Source organism: Cucurbita pepo, chromosome LG07 (genome assembly GCF_002806865.2).
Source record: "Cucurbita pepo subsp. pepo cultivar mu-cu-16 chromosome LG07, ASM280686v2, whole genome shotgun sequence".
NCBI classification, from domain to species: Eukaryota; Viridiplantae; Streptophyta; class Magnoliopsida; order Cucurbitales; family Cucurbitaceae; genus Cucurbita; species Cucurbita pepo.
Genome location: NC_036644.1, coordinates 1,218,659 through 1,239,922, shown reverse-complemented (window position 1 = coordinate 1,239,922; position 21,264 = coordinate 1,218,659). Strand labels below are relative to the sequence as shown.

The window sequence follows — 21,264 nt, the reverse complement described above, 5'->3', positions numbered from 1 at the left end:
ATGGCAACGTTGACATGCGTTGTATAAGACTTCATAACTATGAGCTTTACCAAAACTTCCCATCCCTTGCCTCTTGGGTTAGTTTTTGCATACTCGATTATAGATTACTTAAATCATTGATTACACTTAGATTACTTAAATCATTCATCTTAAAATTTATTCCGACCGATGATGTATTTCGTGAAAACTATAGCCTTAAGTATCTTGAACATGTCCAAGTGATTAAGAGATTAGAAAATGTTTTAGACGTATAAAGCTTCATTATGACTTATATGCTAACTTGACCATCGCTCAACTAATCAAGGCATGAACCTTTGACCAATAAATCAAAGGTTTGAATCTCCAACACAGTATATATACATATTACGTGCCCGTGATCTTTGCAAAGAAACCTCGATTGTAACCGGATTCAATAGTAAATGTAGAGGTAAATACTTCAAAATGTGACCGAGCACTAGAACAAATCCTGCTCTAAAGTAAAGTCGTTATCAAGCCACTCTTCTTTCCAATAGGTTCATATTCTTGAATAATTTTGCGTAAGAATGTGGAAAGGAGAAAAGCAGAGGAGATTGAAAAACAAATATATCAAGAACATCTGGAATCTTGGAACACTTCTTAGGTGCTCTGTTAGAACCAAATGCTTCAATGAAGAGAATTCAAATCTCTGGCCCCTTCAAATTCAGAAGAGCCAACTTTCGGGTCTCCTAAAAAATCGGTGAGGATGAGCCTCGATACCCGAATTACATATAAGAAATATATAATAAGAACATCCTATACTCTTCGACGTAACTTTTTTACGTCGAAGATTTGATTGTGATGTAAAAGAAAGAGGCTAACTTATAAATAATATCTTAGAATTTTATCGTTTGTTTTAAAAACGTGTTACACGAACAAGAACGTACCTTCGTTCTCCAATCCATGATGCACGCTTGTTGGGGAATCTACACATGTTTCGAGCCAGCACGAATGGCAACTCGGAGTCCCCCCACTCCCAGAGAGCATCAGCTTGAGACTGCATGAGTTGAAATGGGAGTCATTTTCATTGGCACATCAATAATGAAATACTGTATTAGAGTGAAGTTGGGGAAAGAGATCACATCACATGAACATTTATCATGCAGAGAGATTAAAGATCTTTGACTTGATAAATAACAAACATCTTCAATATGTAATAAGAATATTCACTCTCTAAATTCTTCGGTCACTAGACTCGTGCTCGACTCTTGATCGATAAGATGGTTAACTCTGTGAGAAACATCTGTAATCCTGGCACCTTGTAACAAGGTAAGATAAGTAACACAAAACCTCCTTTGCAACGTGTTGCAGCATGAATTCTCTGTATCCAATGCTAAAAGGCATAGAAATACATAAAAGTTTGAAGATACATCATCAGACAAGATCTTTATTTTTATTAGAACTCAGTTTGATGAATGGGGGATGGTTTTCACGCACATAAGATCAGATTCGCAAGAAATTTCACAACAAGATTCAGGAATCCAAGAGCTCTACCCTCACAAAGCAAGAATTTTTCTTCATCTTGCCCTTGACAAAAGGTTCCTTATACACAATCAACTTCATCAGCTACCTTACCAGGTAAGAAACACAAAGTATCACAATAAAAAATACAAATCATACAGGGTCAGCACTAGCAAAGAGATAATGAAATCATTGATGGTGCCAAAATTATATAGAACTTAACATTAACCCACCTCTGAATGCAAATATTTCTGCTAAAGATCTGTCATCCAGAACTGGCCTGGACACCAGTCTCAACAATCTGTCGCCAGCTTTCTAGCCTGCAAAAAACTGGTCGTTAATAACAATAATTATGAGCACCAACATTAAAAGTAATTTAATAGATTAAATAGCATGTGCTGATCAACTCNATATTGATTAATAAAAATGGTATAATTATAAAAAAAAAAAAAAAAAAAAGGGGTAAAGAAATGCCCCTAAAGGACTCTAAGCAGAAATGAACCATCATTTCCAAATCCTCACATTTTTCGTTAGCCTACATCTCGACTATAAACCATGATGACCCGACAGTTTTCCCGATGTTAGTATTGTGTGTGCATGTGCAGATGTCTGTATTTATATATGAAACGGGANAAAAAAAAAAAAAAAAAAAAAAAAAAAAAAAAAAAAAATCCTCCTGAGACCTGAAAAAACGTAGCCATGAAAATATCTAGGGAAGGAGCTTTATAAAGATTGACTTCTTCTACTGTAGTAGTATTGAATGTAAAACTAATTGAAAACATGACATTATCATAAGAACAAACTTCTGTTAAGAGACTTACAGAAGTTGGAAAAATTAGCTCTACAAGAACAAGGGAGGAACCTGGTATTAGAAAAAGGGAATTTCTAAGAATGAGAGAACAGCAATGCAATAAGATAATAAATTCAACCTTTGGAGTCTTTCCTGATTGATTAACCGTGGGATTCAATATCAAAACATCTTTCATATCCCTAGAGGATGGAAATAAATGATAGAACTAGAATTAAACAGCTATTCGATAGCAATGGGCACTTGCACATAACTTTACTCGAGGAAAAGCAATACTTACCAATAATTTCTTGCTGGAGAACCTCAGTATCAAATTCACAGAATTTTGAATAAGATGCTCACATAAATTTCCAAATACATTAGTTTTTTCTCCTGATATTAATATCTAAATTCAAGCTAGGAAACTAATATGCATATCAGTTTCATGCTTTTGTGTATTTCACCATTCGATAGATCAACAATGCGGTCTCCGCAGTAATACTTCTCATACATTAACTCATAAAAACAAATTAATTGCAAATAACATGTTGGAATCTCATGCAACCTAAGAGGTGATTATTAAATAGAACAAGGAATTCTTCTAGGTAAAAGTGTAATATACAGACGAAAGAACAACTCATGGAAAAGGTTAATTGAACTGCTAGAGAATTCAAAAGACGTGAAACATTACCAAAAATCATGAGGGGACTGGGGATCCCTTCTTATGGTGTTTATAAAATGGTATTCAATAAGCATAATAGAACTCTCTTCTAACTTCAAATACTTATAGTTCCTCTCGGAAAATATTCTAATCCTGCTCAGAGTGAAAAGAACATCAAAGAGCCTAAATATTTGTTGCATAGAAGTGGGAAATTTCAATCTAAATCATGTACTATGTTACTCGAGTTCAAACAAATTTCAGATGAGTGCAAATATGGGTGGGTTAGAGCATGGGCACAATCCTTATTTTTTGCCTCGAATTTTTACGCTAAACTGTGGAACTTCCTCAAAAAATAAAAATAAAAAAGGTCAAAATCGAACACGATCTTGTAGAAGAATATAATGGGATATAGAAGATTGGCAATCAAGAGCTAAGATGAACCCTATGGAAATCTCTGCACATAAGATGTGTTTGAGGAAAAATTACAAATGTTTCTTATCTTTCTATTGTATATTGAGCTTTCTTTCCTAAAACTACTGGTATCATAACATCTGACAACTTGTTCAATCAAACGACAAAGCACAAGTATTGAAATTTGAAATGCTTCCAAATAAAACTTGGAAGAACCTCATTGACATTCTCGAATTTCACGAATTAAGGATAGAAGCATGTCATCTCCAGCAATTGATCGCAGCCTTTTAACAAGAACATCTTTTCCCAATTTTCCTGCCTGTAATGATCAAATGCGTGTTGCTAAATTAGCATCATATTATCTTCAATTACTTAGTCCTATTTCACATTCTTCTCTTACCCTTTCATTTTTTCTTTTAGTGAATAGGAGTGCATCTTTTTAAAAGTTACAACAAAGACTCACCTTAAATGTCTGAAACAATGTCGCAACCTCTTGAACTTTAGAGGTAGGCAGCGAATTCTTCATCTTCGAAAGTAATTTCACGAGGGAATACTTCGTATCTGTCGATTCCCCCAACTTACCTGGAAAAAAGAATCATCAGCGAAACTAAAAAAGTGAAGAGGATAAAGCAAATAAACCCAATCAATAAGAATATTTACCTGGCAAACGATAATTTGATCTGAAACTCACTATGTACTCTGGTAAAATGTGTCTGTTCATATTACTACACCATACAATATACCGTTTAGGACATGTTGGATCATCCACACCAGTGTCAAACTCTGTACTCGAAGGATGGGATTGCTGAGATCCTGCTTCAACCTTTTCAACATTACCCAATATTACTCGACATAAAACCATATGTTTTATACCATCCTCATCGGCCTCTGATAGCGTAGAACTGGGAATCACAGTTAATTGTGCATTTGAATATGGTGAGAACACATAATCATAAACTAGAAGTAGCTAGACGAAAACGAAGCCAAATTACCATAAATGAGGCAAGCCCAATGGAGATAAATAAACTCCAATTCCATGAGTATCGGCGGCAGGCACCTGAAGAGGCTCCCCAAATCCATGAGCCAAAATTCCCGCCAAACTTGTTGCAGAAGCTCCATACCATGCATAAACCATATTGGACACACCACGAGCAGCAGTTGTAATCTCATTCTGCTTCTGAAACACATCGAGGCGAGCTTTTTCCAATGGCCCAGTGCGGGTGCACTGATGAATTGAGGTGATTGCTGAACTGGGATCAACCTTTTTCATCGAAGGGAGAAAGAAATTGCTTACCAACGTGTACGCACTATCTCCTTCACTCAGCGCCTTCGCCTTCGGCCATACATGAGCTTCTGAATCATTCGCAACAACACGCGGTATTTTCAATGGCTTCACTTCCACATGTTCATTGCTGGAACTCACTTCATTTTCTTCCTCCTTCATCTCCATCGCTTCCCTCTTTCGTTTCCCGGACTTCCCGTCAATCTTAATCTCAATTTCAATTTTCGGATTCGACAAACTCCGAGTATTTCCCTCACTCTCATCGCCGATAAAGACTTTGGGGAAAAAACACTTCCCATTTTCATCGATCCAAGCAACCGATCTCTGTCTACCAGTTTCCAAATCAATCTGTAACATCCTATACATATCAAACAGATACGTCGATCCATCGATTTCCAATTCAATCGCCGGATTCCGGTCGGAGAAACCCGCTCGCAATATTCCAATCACTCGAGTATCGAAATCAACCCACAACCTATCCTGATAGAACATGAAACGAGAAGGCAAACCACTGGCCTTGAAATTGGAGTAGTTTTGAATCAAAGACTGCGAAGAATCGGATAAGTGATTACAAGAGGAGGAATCGATAGGGTTTCTCGAACAAGGCCTCGGAGGAGCCCGAACCGCAACCGATTCCACCATCTTCTTCCTGAATTGCTTATGCATCAGAAGCTTAGAGGAGGCCATGGATTCTACCAGTCTCTGGGATCGAAAGCCGGCACTGAAATTTCGCTTCGAAAGAACCAGTAGAATCAAGGCGATGAAACTTAGCGTGCTGCCATATGTATCCGTTTCCCAGTCACCAATCGAAATCAAAATTACGTGTATAACCTTACGAATTCGCAAAGTCAAAGTCGGTTATCGTCTTTGAAACTTCAATAAGAGAGAAGGGTATTTGAGTAATTTAACAAATCGGCGATTTCCAAGAGCCTTGTGAACGTGGAACGCCGATTCAACACGAAGCTTCCCGCTGAATTCGAGTTACTTGGAAATTAAGTTAGCGACTTTTAATATTATTATTTATTTATTTTTCTCCGAAAATCCACGTCATTCTGGGCTTTGCATGTCTTCATATTGGGCCCACATTATTATTACTCATAAATAATTTTTTAAGGTTAAAATAGTAACAAAAAAATTATTATCACTATTGACACCGTGGATGTCGAAATATATATATATATATATATATATATATATATATATATATATATATTATTTCTTTACTTCAAATATGGGAGCCTTGCTGGCTTCTCACGTCGCCGTGGCTTCCACGTGGGCACCAAATGTATTTTAATTTATCCAATAGTGGATAACGACAAGAAGAGGAAGTGAGCTGGAAACTTTGAGTTGGTCAAATTTGGTCGGCGGTTGAGTTTATTTATTATTATTATTATTATTATTATTATTTATGGTAAGCCATTTAGGTCTAGCTCACATTGTTCGATCTATCTCGTGTCTGGTACTGCACGGTTCTACTCCGCAAGAACTCCGTATCATTCTCTTTATCAGAAATGATCCGCTTGCTCCGAAATGACCTAGCCCAATAGAAAAATCCGGCCTTTCGATACAATCAAATAGAAAGCCCCGACAAACGTGAGCACTGTTTAGTATTGTTGGGAGAAGATCATGGATTTATAAGTAAGGGGTACTATCTTCACTGGATAAAGTCACGAGAGCTTAAGAGCGTCGTGATTCCTAACACGAGCACTGCGATATACGATTACACCAAATAAATAAATAAAAAGTCTAAAGTCCATCAAGGACAAAGGCCCAACTATGACTCTCACTTTGGGCTCACAACTATAGGCCCAATAAGTTCATGCATAGGCCCAATTGAGAACATTTTCAAAGGTGAATTATTAAAATTAACAAAATTAAATTAAAAAAATATATATATCGAATATGTTTAAGAATGAAATATCGAACCATCAACTTATTAAATGGACGGATGAGCAGACGTTTCGTGGATATTTATATTAAATAAAGCTATATAAAAATATAATATAAAGTTTGAGGACAATAAATTTTTATAATAAAAAAAATAAAAGTACATTTGAATGTCCCTTGAGAATATGGAAAAATATCCCCACAAAGCATTTTGAAATTAAAATTTTTTAAAATATGTTTAATTAATATTAATTAATATTAATTAATATTTTATATTTATAATGCATTCCAAGTATAATATCACCAAATACCATTATATGAATCTAGAAATTGGCTCTCTTATTAGTTGCTTGATTTTTCCTTAATGGAATACATAATTATTGTCCCTTCATATTTATATTTATATTTGCTTGTGTCACGACACACTTATTATTTCTAATTTTATTTTTTAAATTAGGTTAATGGGTTTTTGCTTTTTTTTGAAAGAGATGTCGGGGTGAAATTTGATATCTTTCAAGAATCTCGGATGGAGCTGTGAGATCTCGTATTGGATAGAGAGGGGAACAGAACATTCCTCATAAGGGTGTGGAAACTTCTCCTTAGGAGACGTGTTTTAAAATCGTGAGATTGAAAACGATATGTAATGGGCTAAAACAGACAATATTTGCTAGTTGTAAGTTAGGGCTGTTACAAATGGTATCAGAGCTAGACACTGGCGGTGTGCCGACGAGAACAGTGACCCCTAATGTGGTGAATTGTAAGATCCCACGTCGGTTGGAGAGGGAAATGAAACATTCCTCATAAGGGTGTGGAAACTTCTCCTTAGGAGACGTGTTTTAAAACTGTGAGACTGACGACGATACGTAATGGGTTAAAACAGACAATGTTTGCTAGTTGTGGGTTAGGGATGTTACAAATGTATCAAAGCTAGACACTGGGCGGTGTGCCAGTAAAAACAATGACCCCCAAGGTGGTGGATTGTAAGATCCCACATCGGTTGGAGAAGAAAACGAAACATTCCTTATAAGGCTGTGGAAACTTCTCCTTGGGAGACGTGTTTTAAAACCGTGAGACTGACGACGATACGTAATGGGTCAAAACAGACAATATTTGTTAGTTGTGGGTTAGAGCGGTTACAAATGGTATCAGAGCTAGATATCGGGCGGTGTGCCAATGAGAACAATGACCTCCAAGGTGGTGGATTGTAAGATCTCACATCAGTTAGAGAGGGAAACGAAACATTCCTTGTAAGGGTGTGGAAACTTCTCGTTAAGAGACAAGTTTTAAAACCGTGAAACTGACGACAATACGTAATGGGCCAAAACAGACAATAGTTGTTAGTTGTGGGTTAGGGCCATTACAAATGATATCAGAGCTAGATACCAAGCGGTATGCCAACAAGAATAATAACCTCCAAGGTGGTGGATTGTAAGATCCCACATCGGTCGGAGAGGGAAACGAACATTCCTCATAAGGGTATGAAAACCTCTCTCTAACAAATGCGTTTTTAAACCGTAAAGCTGACGACAATACATAATAGGCAAAACACAAACAATATGTATCAGTAGTGACATTTGGCTGTTATAGAAACTTTCTTTTGAGGCTCAGGAACTATAGTCAACCGCTTTCCCAGTAATCGTCAGCTCGTTCTTGACAGATCTGATTGAGTGTTCATGGATTCGAACCTTTACACGTCGGTACAAAAAACAGATGCCTTACCATTTAGGTATATGAGGAATAAAGTTTAGTTAGGTCAAAATTATTCTTACGAAAAGTTAGTATTCAACTCGGTAAGATCGACCGATGTAAAATTCAATATTTTTATTAAGATAATGCTTTTAAAATTGAAATTATTAAAGATTTGAGATTTTTTTTTCCACTTTAAAATTATTAAATAAATAAATATATATATATATATATATATATATATATATATATATATTCCTTTTGGTCAAAGTTTTAATGGATTCTCCACATTGGCAATTGCAACAGATGCCTCCATGAATCTCATTCTTCCAACAAACCCATAAAGGCATCATCTTTATTATTATTTTATTTTTTATTTTTTTTAAAAAATATTTATTAATTTTTTATTTTTAAAAAAATGTTGAAAATATGATAACGGTTGTCTTTTAAATTTTGTTTCTTTCTTATTTTATAAGCGACTTGCTTTTTTGTTATTCCATTTACACGTTGGGATAGATTTAGTAAATAATTTGTCATTTAATAATTTTATTTTGAGAAACAAAATTAGTCACGAGCATTATTATAAAGTCGTTCGTCTCTGGATTCTCGTTAAATCGAATATTTAATTTTTGTCTTTCGAAATCTGAAATAATCTTGAAAACCTTTCCCTAGTAGACGCGTTGTAAAATCGTGAGGTTGCGGTAATACGTAACGGGCGTACAATGTCAGCTAATGGTGGACTTGGGTTGTTACAAATGATATTAGATTCAGTCAGCAGATGGTGTACCAGCTAGGACGCTGGCCCCCAAGGGGAGTGGATTGTGAGATTTCACATCAGTTGGAGAGGGGAACGAATCATTTCTTATATGAATGTGAAAACCTCTTTCTAGTAAACGCGTTTTAAAACTATGAGGCTTACGACAATACATAACATGGTAAAGCGGTAACTATCTGCTAGCAGTGAGCTTGAGCTGTTACAAATGGTATCAGAATCAATCACTGAATGGTGTGCCTGCGAGGATACTGGCCCCAAGGAGGGTGGATTGTGAGATCTCACATTTGTTGGAGAGGAGGACGAATCATTTCTTATATGAATGTGAAAACCTCTTTCTAGTAGATACGTTTTAAAACCATGAAGCTCATGACAATACATAACATGGTAAAGCGGTAAATATCTGCAAACAGTGAGCTTGGGCTGTTACAAATGGTATAAGAGTCAATCACTAAATGGTGTGCATACGAGGATGCTGGCCCCAAGGAGGGTGGATCGTGAGATCCCACATTAGTTGGAGATGAGAACGAATCATTTCTTATATGAATGTAAAATCTTCTTCCTAGTAGACGCGTTTTAAAACTATGAGGCTCACGACGATACATAACATGGTAAAGCGGTAAATATTTGCTAGCAGTGAGCTTGAGCTGTTACAAATGGTATTAGAGTCGATCATTGAATGGTGTGCCTGCAAGGATGCTGGCTCGAAGGAGGGTAGATTGTGAGATCCCACATCGATTAGAGAGGGGAACGAACCATTCTTATAAGGGTGTGGAAACCTCTCCCTAATAGACGTATTTTAAAACCGTGATGCTAACGACGATACGTAATAGACTGAACGGATAACATCCGCTAGGGTTTTACTTTGGTCAATAATTGAAGCAATTTGAGGCCTTATGTTTGGGCTTATAAATGATTAAATAAAAGTGTTTTATAATGATTATATAATAAGATGCTTTTCTTATGCTTCAAATTTTTAAGCTTTAGTGATGTAATTTTGTCATCATATTATTAATCATTTATAATATATGGTAATTTTTGGGCACAATAATGGGTCAATTATTTGAATATTTTTTGAATTAGATCGAGGGGTCGAGTTTGAAAAATTTTAAAACAAAAAGGGTCGTGCGGGCCAATCACCATCTTCCACTAAAGACACTCGAGATCTTATCTTTCAATTCTAGGACCCCTTTATGGAAGGGAATTTTTTTTGACAATTTTGACAAAAGGGGTATTGAATAATTGTTTATTATGGGTCCATTTGGGTGACTTTGTGGTTCGGTTCGTGTTAAATCATTCAATTTCGTGTCTTGTTTTGTTGGACGGGGTATCGAGAAAGTTTAAGTTGTTTTAACTTTTGCAATTTTAAATGACCCATTGATTGATTGATGTATTTTTTAAAAAATTAACTGTTGTACCTAATAGTCTTGTGGTTTTAGTAACAACTGAGTCTACTACTCGTAGATATTGCATGTTTTAGTTTGTTACGTATTGTCCTCAGCCTCACGATTTTAAAACGTGTCTACAAGGGAGAGGTTTCCACACCCTTATAAGAAATGCTTTGTTCCTATCTCCATCCGATGTTGGAGTGCAGTGTCCTCGCTAGCACACCACTCAGTGTCTGGCTCTAATACAACTGTAACAGCGCGAGACCACCGCTAGTAGATATTGTCTACTTTAGCCCATTACGTATCGCTCTCAACCTCACAATTTTAAAACGTGTCTACTAGGGAGGGGTTTCCACACCCTTATAAGAATTGTTTCGTTCCTATCTCCATCCGATGTTGGAGTGCAGCGTCCTCGCTAGCACACCACTCAGTGTCTGGCTCTAATACAACTGTAACAGCGCGAGACTACCGCTAGTATATATTGTCTACTTTAGCCCATTACGTATCGCTCTCAACCTCACGATTTTAAAACGTGTCTACTAGGGAGGGGTTTCCATACCCTTATAAGAAATGCTTCGTTTCTCTCTCTAACCAAGGTGAGATCTCACATTCCACACCCCCTTTTAGGGGTCAAAAGTCCTCGTCGGCACACCGCTCTATGCCCGACTCTGATATCAACTATAATAGCTCGAGCCCACCATTAGCAAATATTGTCTGCTTTAACTCATTACATATCGTCGTCAGCCTCATAGTTTTAAAACAATTTGTTTCTACGTTCTTATAAGAAATTGAGAAAAAGACGCAATTTTTTTCGTATTTTTATCACCATATTGCCACTTACAGATATGTTTATCTATCTTCACAAAAATCCCGTCTTTTTCATCGTAATTTGAGAAAAAGTTTCCAACTTGAACTCGTTTGCACGGTCAAAGAGAAAAAAACGAAGAAAGATCGAGATAAAAACAAAATCATAGCTTATGTCTTTCATCTATTAGCCATTACAAACCAAAAGAAGTAGAGGGCAACAACTTGGTCATCTTTGACTCTCCCTTCCTACCCATAGTGTTGGAGAAAGCACTTAATCTTTATCATATAATATAATTCATTCATACATATAATATCAATTCATGAAGAAAAAAAAAGTCACCCCTTGGACTTTGGACTCAAAAGGGGCACTTTATTTTAGTGACATCATACGTATAATCTCCTACTTTTTTGACATCTTTGAAGCTTGATCATATTTGCAAGGATCCACCTCTTGCAGAAGCTCAACCACCTCTCCCATGGCGGGTCGGAGCTCTGGATTGTTCTTAGTACAGCGAATTGCGATACCCAATGCTTTAATTATCTCATTTATGAACAACCCTTTTAATCTCTTGTCGAGAATCTCAAGAATTTGTTCGTTTGTGTCGATTTTGTTCGAAATCCAGTGTGCAATGTTCTTGTTATCTCCATATTCGGCTTCAATCGGGTTCTTCCCTGTAATCAGCTCCATTAAAACCACCCCAAAACTGTACACATCGCATTTGGTTGTCGCCGTTGATGAATCTGCATAATCTGTAATTTGTAACGTTCAATGGAAATTGATAATGGGGTTTGAAATTTGTAATGGAATTGATGAAGAAACTTACCGGGAGCTAAGTAGCCGGAGGTTTTTCCGGCGATTACAGAGCCGGTTGAGTCTTTGCCTCCTTGGAGGATTTTGGCTATGCCGAAATCTGCGATTCTGGGTTGGTAATTTGCGTCGAGCAGAATGTTTGTGGTTTTGATGTCTCTGTGGATTACCGGCGGCGAGAAGTTGTGGTGGAGATAAGCGAGGCCTTGGGCGATTCCCACCGCGATGCGGTGGCGCGTGGGCCAATCGAGATGAATCCACCCTTTATGAAGCGCGTCCCATAGGTTTCCGTTTGGTATATATTCGTAAACCATAAGGCTGCAATTTAGAGCCGCAAAGTAGTTGTAGAGTTTGGCGATGTTCTTGTGCCGTACGGTTTTTAGGGTTTCGATTTCTGTTTTCAATTCCTTGTCGACGAGATGTTTCGCTCTCCGATTCCATAGTCTCTTCACGGCGACGATTTCTCCTTTTCCGATCTCGATTTTGTAGACGGTTCCGGATCCACCGTGACCGACGATGTTCTTTTCCGCCATGGCTTCTAGAATCGTGTTTTGGTCGAAGAATCGCGAAGTTAGGGTTTCTTTGTTCTCGATGTCTGAGGCCTTTCTGGTTGTGATTCGGCGTTTTATGAACAGGACGGCGGCGGTGATGAAGATGAGCAATGGAATTCCGATTGTCCAGATGAAATTCAGACGTTTTGCGAAGGGAAAACGCGAGCAAATCCGGAATTTCTGTTCCGTTGAAATGAAATACGCCGGTGGAATGCATAGATTTGGATTGCCGGAAAATCTATCGGCTAATCCTTCTTTGATGAAAGGCAGAGGAATTTGACCGGAAAGTTGATTGTTCGAAAGATTCAAAGAATTTGGGTACAATTTACTCAAACTTTCTGGGATTTCGCCGGAAAAACGATTGTTTGAGAGATCAAGAACACTGAGGGATTTCAATGAAGTGAGTGAACTAGGGATCGATGAATCCAGCTGATTTCCTTGTAACATCACCAGATTAAGCTTCTTCAGATTGCCGATCTCGAACGGCACCGGACCGGNTAGGGATCGATGAATCCAGCTGATTTCCTTGTAACATCACCAAATTAAGCTTCTTCAGATTGCCGATCTCGAACGGCACTGGACCGGAGAGAAGATTATTGCTGAGATCAAGCTTCACCAGATTGGTTGCTCCTGAAATCTCCGGCGGGATAACTCCAGAAATCCTGTTTCTTTGCAAGAACAACTCTGATAAGTTTCTTGCCTGTGAGATAGAACTTGAAATGGAACCAGTGAGATGATTATGAGCAACATCAATGATTGAAACATGGGGGAGAGCCAAAAGTTCTTGAGGAATTTCTCCTACCAACTGATTGAAACTAACCCGAAACCTCAAAATCGACTCGCATTTGGCGAAACTTGCTGGGATTTCTCCAGAAAGGCTGTTTTGCAGGACAAGAAAGTATAGCAATTCCCCTCCTCTGCATATATCCAATGGCAATGGCCCCGACAGGCGATTTTCCGACAAGTCGACGACGACCATTGGTGAGTACTTCCCCAACTTTTGTGGAATCTGTCCTGTAAGAAAGTTGTCATAAAGTGATAGCATAGTTAGTGTTGTTGAGTTAGCTAGTACACTTGGGATCTCTCCTGTTAGACTATTGTTGTAAATCTGTAGAACTTTAAGCTTTGGGAGTTTGCAAATGGATTCTGGTAGCTCTCCTGTTAAAAGGTTCACCGACATGTCGACGTCGACGAGCTCCGTTAGATTTCCGAACTCCTCTGGTATGTTTCCTGTGAGTTCATTGTAATAGAGTTCAAGCTGTTGCAAGTTCTTCAGTAAGGAAATTTCTTTTGGGATCTCTCCCTTGAGAAAGTTCCCACTGAGTTCGAGATCGACAAGAGACGTCATGTTCCCGATCGATCTCGGGATTTCCCCGTCTAACATACACGTTGTCAACACCATGGATTTCAGCTTCTTCATTCTGGAGATCTTCTCAGGCAACTTCCATAAGTTGAGATTATAATTCTCATTGAAATTCAGCACCTCAAGATTCACAAGGTCGAAAACCGACATGGGAAAGTCGCCAGTGAAGGAATTGTACGATAAGTCGAGCAGACGTAGTTGTTTCATTTGCGACAAATCCGGGATTGTTCCATTGAGATTCATGAAGCTCATGTCAAGCTCTTCAAGGAGAGAACAATTAGTGATTCCTGGAGGAAAACGTCCCTGGAAACCAGTATGGGCGAGACGAAGAACTCGTAGCTCTGGGAGGTAAGAGCATAGATCTTCGGGGAAGCCACCAGAGAGAGGCTGGCCGGAGATATCGATCCGAACGACGCTACCTCGGTCATTGCAGTCGATTCCGGTGAAGTTGCAGAAGGATTTACCTCTTGNTCATTGCAGTCGATTCCGGTGAAGTTGCAGAAGGATTTACCTTTGGAAAGATCCCAATCAGTGAGGAACTTTCCTGAGGCAGTGTTTTGCATGAGAAGGAAGAACTGGGACTGATTGGGAGCAGTAGAAGTAGCAGTAGAAGCTTGAGAAGAAGCAGAGATGGAGGAAGTGAGGAACAAAAGCAGGAAGAAAGCTGAGTGAAAAGCCATAACTGTGACAGAAGGTGGAGCTCCAGCTGAGAAATTGAGAGGTGAAGGAAGCAAGAACAAAATGGGAGGAATATAAATGGGGATCAAAACAGTGCAGCAGCATATCACTACAGTAACAAAGCCAGCCTTGAAGAAGGTGACAAGAAAAGGTTCTTGTAGCAAGTGTGAGGTAGGGAAAAAAGACACTTTATGTTCCTCCTCCACTACCTGCTTCTAATACTCCGGTAGAGCCTACCGTATCATTGTCGGCCTCACGATTTTAAAACATGTCTTCTAGGGAGAGGTTTCTACACCCTTACAAGAAACGCTTTCTTACAATCCACCCCTCTTGGGGCCCAACGTCCTCGCTGACACACCGCCCGGTGTCTGGCTCTGATGATACTATTTGTAACAAGCCTAAGCCATCTCTAGTAGATATTGTCTGCTTTGGCATGTTACGTACACCGTCAGCCTCACAGGTTTAAAATGCGTCTATTAGGGAGATGTTTTCACACCCTTATAAAGAATGCTTCGTTCCATTCTCCAACCAATATGGGTTCTCACAATCCACCTATTGGAGTTCAGTGTCCTCGCTGTAATACTATTTGTAACAATCGAATATCACCGCTAGCAAATATTGGCCGCTTTGGTCCCTTATGTATCACCGTCAGCGTAGAAAGACAGGTATGTTACTTTGTTTTGTTCTTTATTTGTTACCACAAAATCCATTCTTAACAGAAGTAAGTGTCATTAATGGCCTAATTAATCACTTTGATTAAGATTAAGGTCATCCTTTGCCCTCTCCACTACCCTATATTGGACCTTCAACTCACCACTCAAAATCATGTCTTCCATTTACATTTTCACTCCTCCAAATCTATTCATATCTTTTATATCAATTCCGTGTTAAATATGTTCGTGCCTGCCTATTTGTAAGAGTCTAAGTTCACCACTAGTAGATATTGTCTTCTTTGGACTTTCCCTCAAGGTTTTAAAACGTGTCTTGTAGGGAGAGGTTTCCACACCCTTATAAAGAATGCTTCGTTCTCCTCCCCACCCGACGTAGGATCTCACAATCCACCTCCCTCCGAGGCCTACACATAAGACAAACTATTCAATCGATGTGGGATCTCACACTACTAGACATAAGACAAACTATTCAATCAAAAAGTTTAAAGACTTACTAGAATGTTTAAACATTCAGACACATATCTAAACAAACACCGGACCTTGAATAATGTTGCAAAACACACAATTGGTGTAAAGTTTGAGTGCATATGACAATCCGAGAAAGACCCATATGCTCCGCCATACGAACTTGAAGTCCTTGTAATTAAACGTGAGATAACATCGTGATTTTTTTCTCAGACCGATAGAGTTCGAGTTGTAATTAATAATAAATTAGGTATATGGTTCATGTTATGCATATGGACAAATATTTTTTTTCAAACATTGGAAAAATGTTCAAAAGTTTTCTAAAGTGCTTTTGGATTAAATATAGAGATGTTGATTGAGCAAGTGTTTGGTCTTATTTTAAGTTTCCTTTTATTCTCTACTTTTTAGAATATATATATATATATATAGTCTACCGAACTTTTGACAAGAAATCTTATACCAATCACTCACAAATCATTGGTTCGTTATAATTAAATTGCAACTTGAGCTAATTTAATAGGTCGGTGGAGTGTTTTTTTAAATAAAGAGATCCATATATTGGTCAGGAGCGATATCAGTCTTATGGCAAGTTGATTCATTGGGCCGGGCTAAACCTTCTACAACAGTACTGGGGTCATAGAGAGAGCTTGCAATGATCTTTGAGAAGATCATAAGGTGCTGATAGGAGGGGTCTCGAGAGCTTATGGGTATGTGGATATAGTTGAACAAAGCGAGTATTTAGATACAGGTGGAGTATCAAAGGTTGAAAAATGTTAAGACCATAAATAAAAAATGCACGAAAGAAGAACCAAAAGAATCATACAAGGGTTCTCGAAGGAACCATACGTAAATAATGGTTTACTAATTGGTATACTTGAGATGCTACCACTGACCGTCTACTGGAAAAACACGGTCCGACTTCCTCTCGAGAAATGTGAGGAGGAACAATTGCAAGAGTTTTCAGTAGCGATACTTGCCCCGATCATAAGGGTCACCACAAACCTAAAGCTAACATTTGAATGTGACTTAGCTTTTTTGTTTTAATGAGATTGGGCTAGAGAATCAAAAGAGATGCTCATGACCCAAATGGTTGCAAACCTAAGTGGTTGCAAACCCAAATGGAAACCCTTATTGGACAGACTCTTCCTTACGCAAAAACCAATAAAAAACGGTCTATTTTGGTTCATTACGTATTGTTTTTAGCCTCACTGGTTTAAAACGTGACGGTCTATTTTGGTTCATTACGTATTGTTTTTAGCCTCACTGGTTTAAAACGTGACTATTATGAAGAGTCTAGCTCTACTCTGACTAGTGATGAAGAGGGTCTAGCCCTATTCTGACTAATGATGAAGAGGGTCTAGCCCTCCTCTCACCCGTGATAAAGAGGGTCTAGCCCTACTCTAACCGGTGACTTCACGATTTTAAAACGATCTCTTGTGGAGAGGGTTTATTTAAAAATGAGAATCGTTGTGATACCCAAGTTACTTTTCAGTGACTCAATCACAGAAACTCTATAGTTAAACGTGGTTGGCATCGCTTGTATTTGGAGCAACTTAAAACTGAATTTTTTTTGTTCGCTTTATAGTTTGCTTGCAAATAATTCTTCATATATTTACTTTTGTTTAATATTGGCAATGGATGTAATTTATTGGAAAACTGGAGGGGCAGTTTCGGTTGATGATGAAGCTTGCGGAAGCTGACGGGAACCGCCACCTTTCCTACTGCTGGCTGCTGCGTCGTTCGAGGATTCGCAGCGTCACTTACACGCACACACAGAGATTCCGAGAGAGTGGCGGCGAGAGTATCAGAGAGGCTACGCATGCTAGGTAGAGTGCGGAAATGGTGATGCCCGAGTCGTCTGAACGCCACCGGACCGCGTCTCGTCGAGCGAATCAACCGCCGACTCGGCCGCAACTTGGAGCTAGGGTTCCGCTCAAGCGGTTACTTCGCGTGGCATCTGTCGCATGTGGAATTCAATTCGGTTGGGCTTTGCAGCTCTCTCTTCTTACTCCTTATATTCAAGAGCTTGGTATTCCTCATGCTTGGTCAAGTCTCATATGGCTCTGTGGACCGCTTTCTGGCCTCTTTGTCCAGCCGCTCGTTGGCCACATGAGCGATCGCTGCACCAGCCGATACGGCCGCCGGAGGCCATTCATTGTAGCTGGAGCGCTTTCCATTGTACTCGCCGTTCTTATTATCGGTCACTCGGCGGACCTTGGTTGGTTGATTGGTGACAGAGGTGATGTTAGGCCTCGTGCGATTGGATTCTTTGTGTTTGGATTTTGGATTCTCGATGTCGCTAACAACTTAACGCAGGGTCCTTGTAGAGCTTTGCTTGCTGATCTTACCGGTAAGTTGTTTGGTATACCGTCTGAATTTGATGTCTCTGTTATTATACAATTTCGTTTACATGTGTAGAAGATTTTTCTGTAATAGTAAATTAATAATTGATATATAGNGGTAAGTTGTTTGGTATACCGTCTGAATTTGATGTCTCTGTTCTTATACAATTTCGTTTACATGTGTAGAAGATTTTTCTGTATTAGTAAATTAATAATTGATATATCGTTACAATATGTGGATATGGCACGTTGAATTGAATCTATGAAAGTTCTTATGTTGTGTGGTGGATCTTAAGATACTTACATCTTTCAAAAATAATATTGGCTAGGTAAGGATCATCGAAGGAATCGAGTGGCAAATGCTTATTTTTCACTATTTATGGCGATTGGTAATGTTTTTGGGTATGCCACTGGATCTTTTAGTGGCTGGTACAAGATCTTGCCGTTTACTCTTACCTCTGCATGCTCGGTTAATTGTGCAAATCTCAAGTCAGCTTTCTTGATTGATGTCGTATTCATTGCAATTACAACATATTTGAGTGTTTCAGCAGCTCAAGAGATTTCTCTAGATTCAAGCTGCAGGTCGTCCCTGGTAGTGGAAGAAGGTATGGGGCAATCAAGTCATGCTTCAGAAGCGTTTCTCTGGGAGTTGTTTCATACTTTTAGACACTTCTCCGGGTATATATGGGTAATTTTGCTTGTCACTTCCCTGACATGGGTAGCATGGTTTCCATTTATTCTATTTGATACTGATTGGATGGGTAGAGAGATTTATGGTGGCAAGCCAAATGAAGGACAGAGTTATAGTTCTGGAGTCAGAATGGGAGCATTTGGCCTGATGTTTAACTCTGTTGTCCTTGGAATAACTTCATTACTTATGGAGAAGCTGTGCAGAAAGTGGGGTGCTGGTTTTGTATGGGGAGTCTCTAATATTTTTATGGCTCTATGTTTCCTTTCTATACTGGTTGTCACCTATGTGGCAAACAATATGGGCTATATAGGCCATGAGCTTCCACCAAATAGTATCGTATCAGCTGCATTGATTATCTTTGCTCTTCTTGGCGTCCCTTTGGCAGTAAGCAGTTCCTTCCTTGTCTAAAACGTGGTCGCACATGTTGTATCTTATTTCCATCCCATCCTTTCTTGTCTTAGCACAAATAATACTACCATTAGATGAAAATTTAGAGTTCAAGAAATCACGTATATATCATATTGTATTTGGAATATTTAGTTAACATAATTTTTTTTTTCAGTTTGTGATAATGCATGATGGAGGACCTTTTATGCATTACTTGTATTGATCTATTTGCATAATTCATTGCAGATTACTTACAGCATTCCATATGCCATGATCTCCTCGCGTGTTGAATCTTTGCAACTTGGTCAAGGTGGGGATTGTGTTGATGTTGCTTTGTTTGAATGAAGGACTAGAGAGTTTCTTATTGTGTTGTTACGTCTTGCAGGTTTGTCTGCGGGTGTCTTGAACTTGGCAATAGTAATTCCTCAGGTGACAATATCCTACATATCTTTTTCTTAATTTTCTTTTGCTTTGCGAGAGTAAAACGATATCACCTTTGTTATTTGATGGACTTTTCTCTGAACCTATTAAACGCCAGTAGAAAATATATAACATGAATGCCTAGGGCAGAGCATTGATTTGGATTCTTTCTTTTTAAAAACAAAACAAAATTTGAAAATGATTTTTGGTAACAATTCAGATGAGTTATTTGCTGATAGTTAACAAAACTTAACTATGGTTTCCGAAACTTTGAGGGTGGAGGTTCAATCAGAAAACAGGATTTTAGCTGAATAAAGTCTTAAATCTTTTACTATTGAGCTTGAGGTGAAACATCTTTTCATCCCATAGACATTGTCACAATATACAGGTCTATAAACAAAATGTTTCATTTTTAATATAGTTAATTGACCTCTTTTGTTCACAACCTTTTTCTATTATTATTATTATCTTGTATACATTTGGGAGTTGTCTAATTGCAGCTCCTGGTAGGAGATGTTCCCTGTCGAATTTTCCCTATTATTTGATGTCAATATTTTGCTTTTTGTTTGTCACTATTTGAGTGGAATGCTTGTCTAAGTTGTCCCATTGTTTATAGTGAGGTAATCTCTGAAGTACGATGAAAATTTGGCTTTAAATGAATTCTTAATAATTGGGATTGGGTTTGCACTGCATTTGAATCCTCAAATTTGTACCATCCAAAATTCGATGGTGAATTTAGTGTGCTTCTTTTATAATCTATACTGGCTTACTTTATTTATTTTATATTGTTGTAATAGATCTTTTGGAAAAGGAACTTGATACTGTAGGTGCTGCACTTTCTGATAACAAACATTCGGAGTTTGTTCGTTCATATTATTTTTAAGTTATGCACAAGCTCAACCTACATTAAAGGAACTACTTAGTCTATATACCCACTGTATCATAATCTTGGTCAAATGCATGAAAACCTCTAGTGTTGTAAGGGGTAAGATTGTAGTTAACTTGGGAGAAAAAGAGTCCGCTCAACTTGTATATGCAAGAAGGAAATTACTAGAGGTCTTATTCTGAACTAATGAAGGAACAATACAGTTAGTGTGCTCCGTTTTTAATCATTGGACTTTGTTAAATGAGAAAGATTGTCAAATTTGGGCTGACCTTTTCTGGGACATTCCAAGACAAAACTTCTCGTGAAAATCCAGTTGTGGATATCCCTTACCTTTTGTCTTGGGAAAAGATTTCAGGGAATCCGGATGAAATATATTTCCATGTGGAAGAAGATCACAAGGAAAGGATTGGAGTTTGTCCATTTCTATAGTCCTGATGTCACTTTCCAATATGTAATGGATGATAATAGAAATGAAATAATTTGACATAATGTTTTGTTGTTTCTTCAAAACTTTTTGATCTCTAGTGGACCTCTCTCTAGGATTCAATCCAGCTTAAAGATTTGGCTCTTGCCTTAGGTGATATTGTCAGGAACATATTTTGATCTGTAAGATATGATAGACTTGAGGGGGCCATAGTAGTAACATTTTAATCCTAAACAGTAAAGCATAAGCTGAAATATCTGGCTGGTTCTTTTACGCCTTCTTTTAAGAATCTGTTTCTTGATATTACTATTATTTGTACTTCAATTTCAGTTATATTCTTGTTTTACAACAACACAAACTATATTTCCAGAAGCCATGTATTCTTTCTACATACATCATTTAACTTTGCTTTTTACGTGAA

The 21,264-nt window shown here is 38.1% G+C and overlaps 3 protein-coding genes across 11 annotated transcripts in view; 1 reads left to right on the top strand and 2 right to left on the bottom strand.

Moving 5' to 3' along the window:
• Positions 1-379: 379 nt before the first annotated feature.
• LOC111798499 (probable inactive poly [ADP-ribose] polymerase SRO3) lies at positions 380-5,469 on the bottom strand. Of its 6 annotated transcripts, none has more exons than XR_002815706.1 (7): positions 4,328-5,377; positions 3,996-4,237; positions 3,799-3,917; positions 3,552-3,654; positions 1,453-1,796; positions 903-1,348; positions 380-704 (listed from the first exon to the last, which is right to left on the bottom strand). XR_002815706.1 is itself a non-coding variant. In XM_023681688.1 (5 exons), the coding sequence occupies exons 1-4, from the start codon at positions 5,302-5,304 to the stop codon at positions 3,553-3,555; spliced, it is 1,440 nt and encodes a 479-aa protein (XP_023537456.1). In that variant the 5' UTR covers positions 5,305-5,377; the 3' UTR covers positions 380-1,796; position 3,552. The 6 variants fall into 6 exon arrangements, 2 of the variants coding, with proteins under 2 accessions (XP_023537456.1, XP_023537458.1); XR_002815707.1 differs by having other exon boundaries at positions 903-1,557; positions 1,710-1,796; XR_002815708.1 differs by having other exon boundaries at positions 903-1,012; positions 1,710-1,796.
• A 5,838-nt stretch (positions 5,470-11,307) lies between these two features.
• On the bottom strand, positions 11,308-14,884 carry LOC111798544 (receptor protein-tyrosine kinase CEPR1-like). 4 transcript variants are annotated; one of them, XM_023681772.1, is made up of 4 exons: positions 14,391-14,884; positions 13,055-14,343; positions 11,982-12,975; positions 11,308-11,907 (listed from the first exon to the last, which is right to left on the bottom strand). In XM_023681772.1, exons 1-4 carry the CDS (start codon positions 14,557-14,559, stop codon positions 11,558-11,560), a joined length of 2,802 nt encoding a protein of 933 aa, XP_023537540.1. In that variant the 5' UTR covers positions 14,560-14,884; the 3' UTR covers positions 11,308-11,557. The 4 variants fall into 4 exon arrangements, with proteins under 4 accessions (XP_023537540.1, XP_023537537.1, XP_023537539.1 ...); XM_023681769.1 differs by having other exon boundaries at positions 11,982-13,013; positions 13,102-14,343; XM_023681771.1 differs by having other exon boundaries at positions 11,308-11,898; positions 11,982-13,013; positions 13,102-14,343.
• A 2,443-nt stretch (positions 14,885-17,327) lies between these two features.
• LOC111798453 (sucrose transport protein SUC4) overlaps positions 17,328-21,264 on the top strand; it is a 5,819-nt gene continuing 1,882 nt past the window's right edge. The window contains exons 1-4 of the mRNA XM_023681608.1: positions 17,328-18,043; positions 18,365-19,110; positions 19,360-19,423; positions 19,499-19,542. Coding sequence (XP_023537376.1) covers positions 17,533-18,043; positions 18,365-19,110; positions 19,360-19,423; positions 19,499-19,542 — 1,365 coding nt within the window. The 5' untranslated portion in view covers positions 17,328-17,532. The remainder of the gene's footprint in view (positions 18,044-18,364; positions 19,111-19,359; positions 19,424-19,498; positions 19,543-21,264) is intronic.

Excerpts from the sequence above, each read along its gene's own strand:
- LOC111798499 (XM_023681690.1), bottom strand. The coding sequence starts at position 5,304 with ATGGCCTCCTCTAAGCTTCTGATGCATAAGCAATTCAGGAAGAAGATG. Across the intron at positions 3,918-3,995 it reads ATCAAATTATCGTTTGCCAG|GTAAGTTGGGGGAATCGACA; the intron begins GTAAATATTCTT and ends TCTTTTTTCCAG. Across the intron at positions 3,655-3,798 it reads CATTGTTTCAGACATTTAAG|GCAGGAAAATTGGGAAAAGA; the intron begins GTGAGTCTTTGT and ends TGATCATTACAG.
- LOC111798544 (XM_023681772.1), bottom strand. The coding sequence starts at position 14,559 with ATGGCTTTTCACTCAGCTTTCTTCCTGCTTTTGTTCCTCACTTCCTCC. Across the intron at positions 12,976-13,054 it reads ATCTGAAGAAGCTTAATTTG|CTTAATCTGGTGATGTTACA; the intron begins GTGATGTTACAA and ends AATCTGAAGAAG. Across the intron at positions 11,908-11,981 it reads CTCCGGCTACTTAGCTCCCG|ATTATGCAGATTCATCAACG; the intron begins GTAAGTTTCTTC and ends TACAAATTACAG.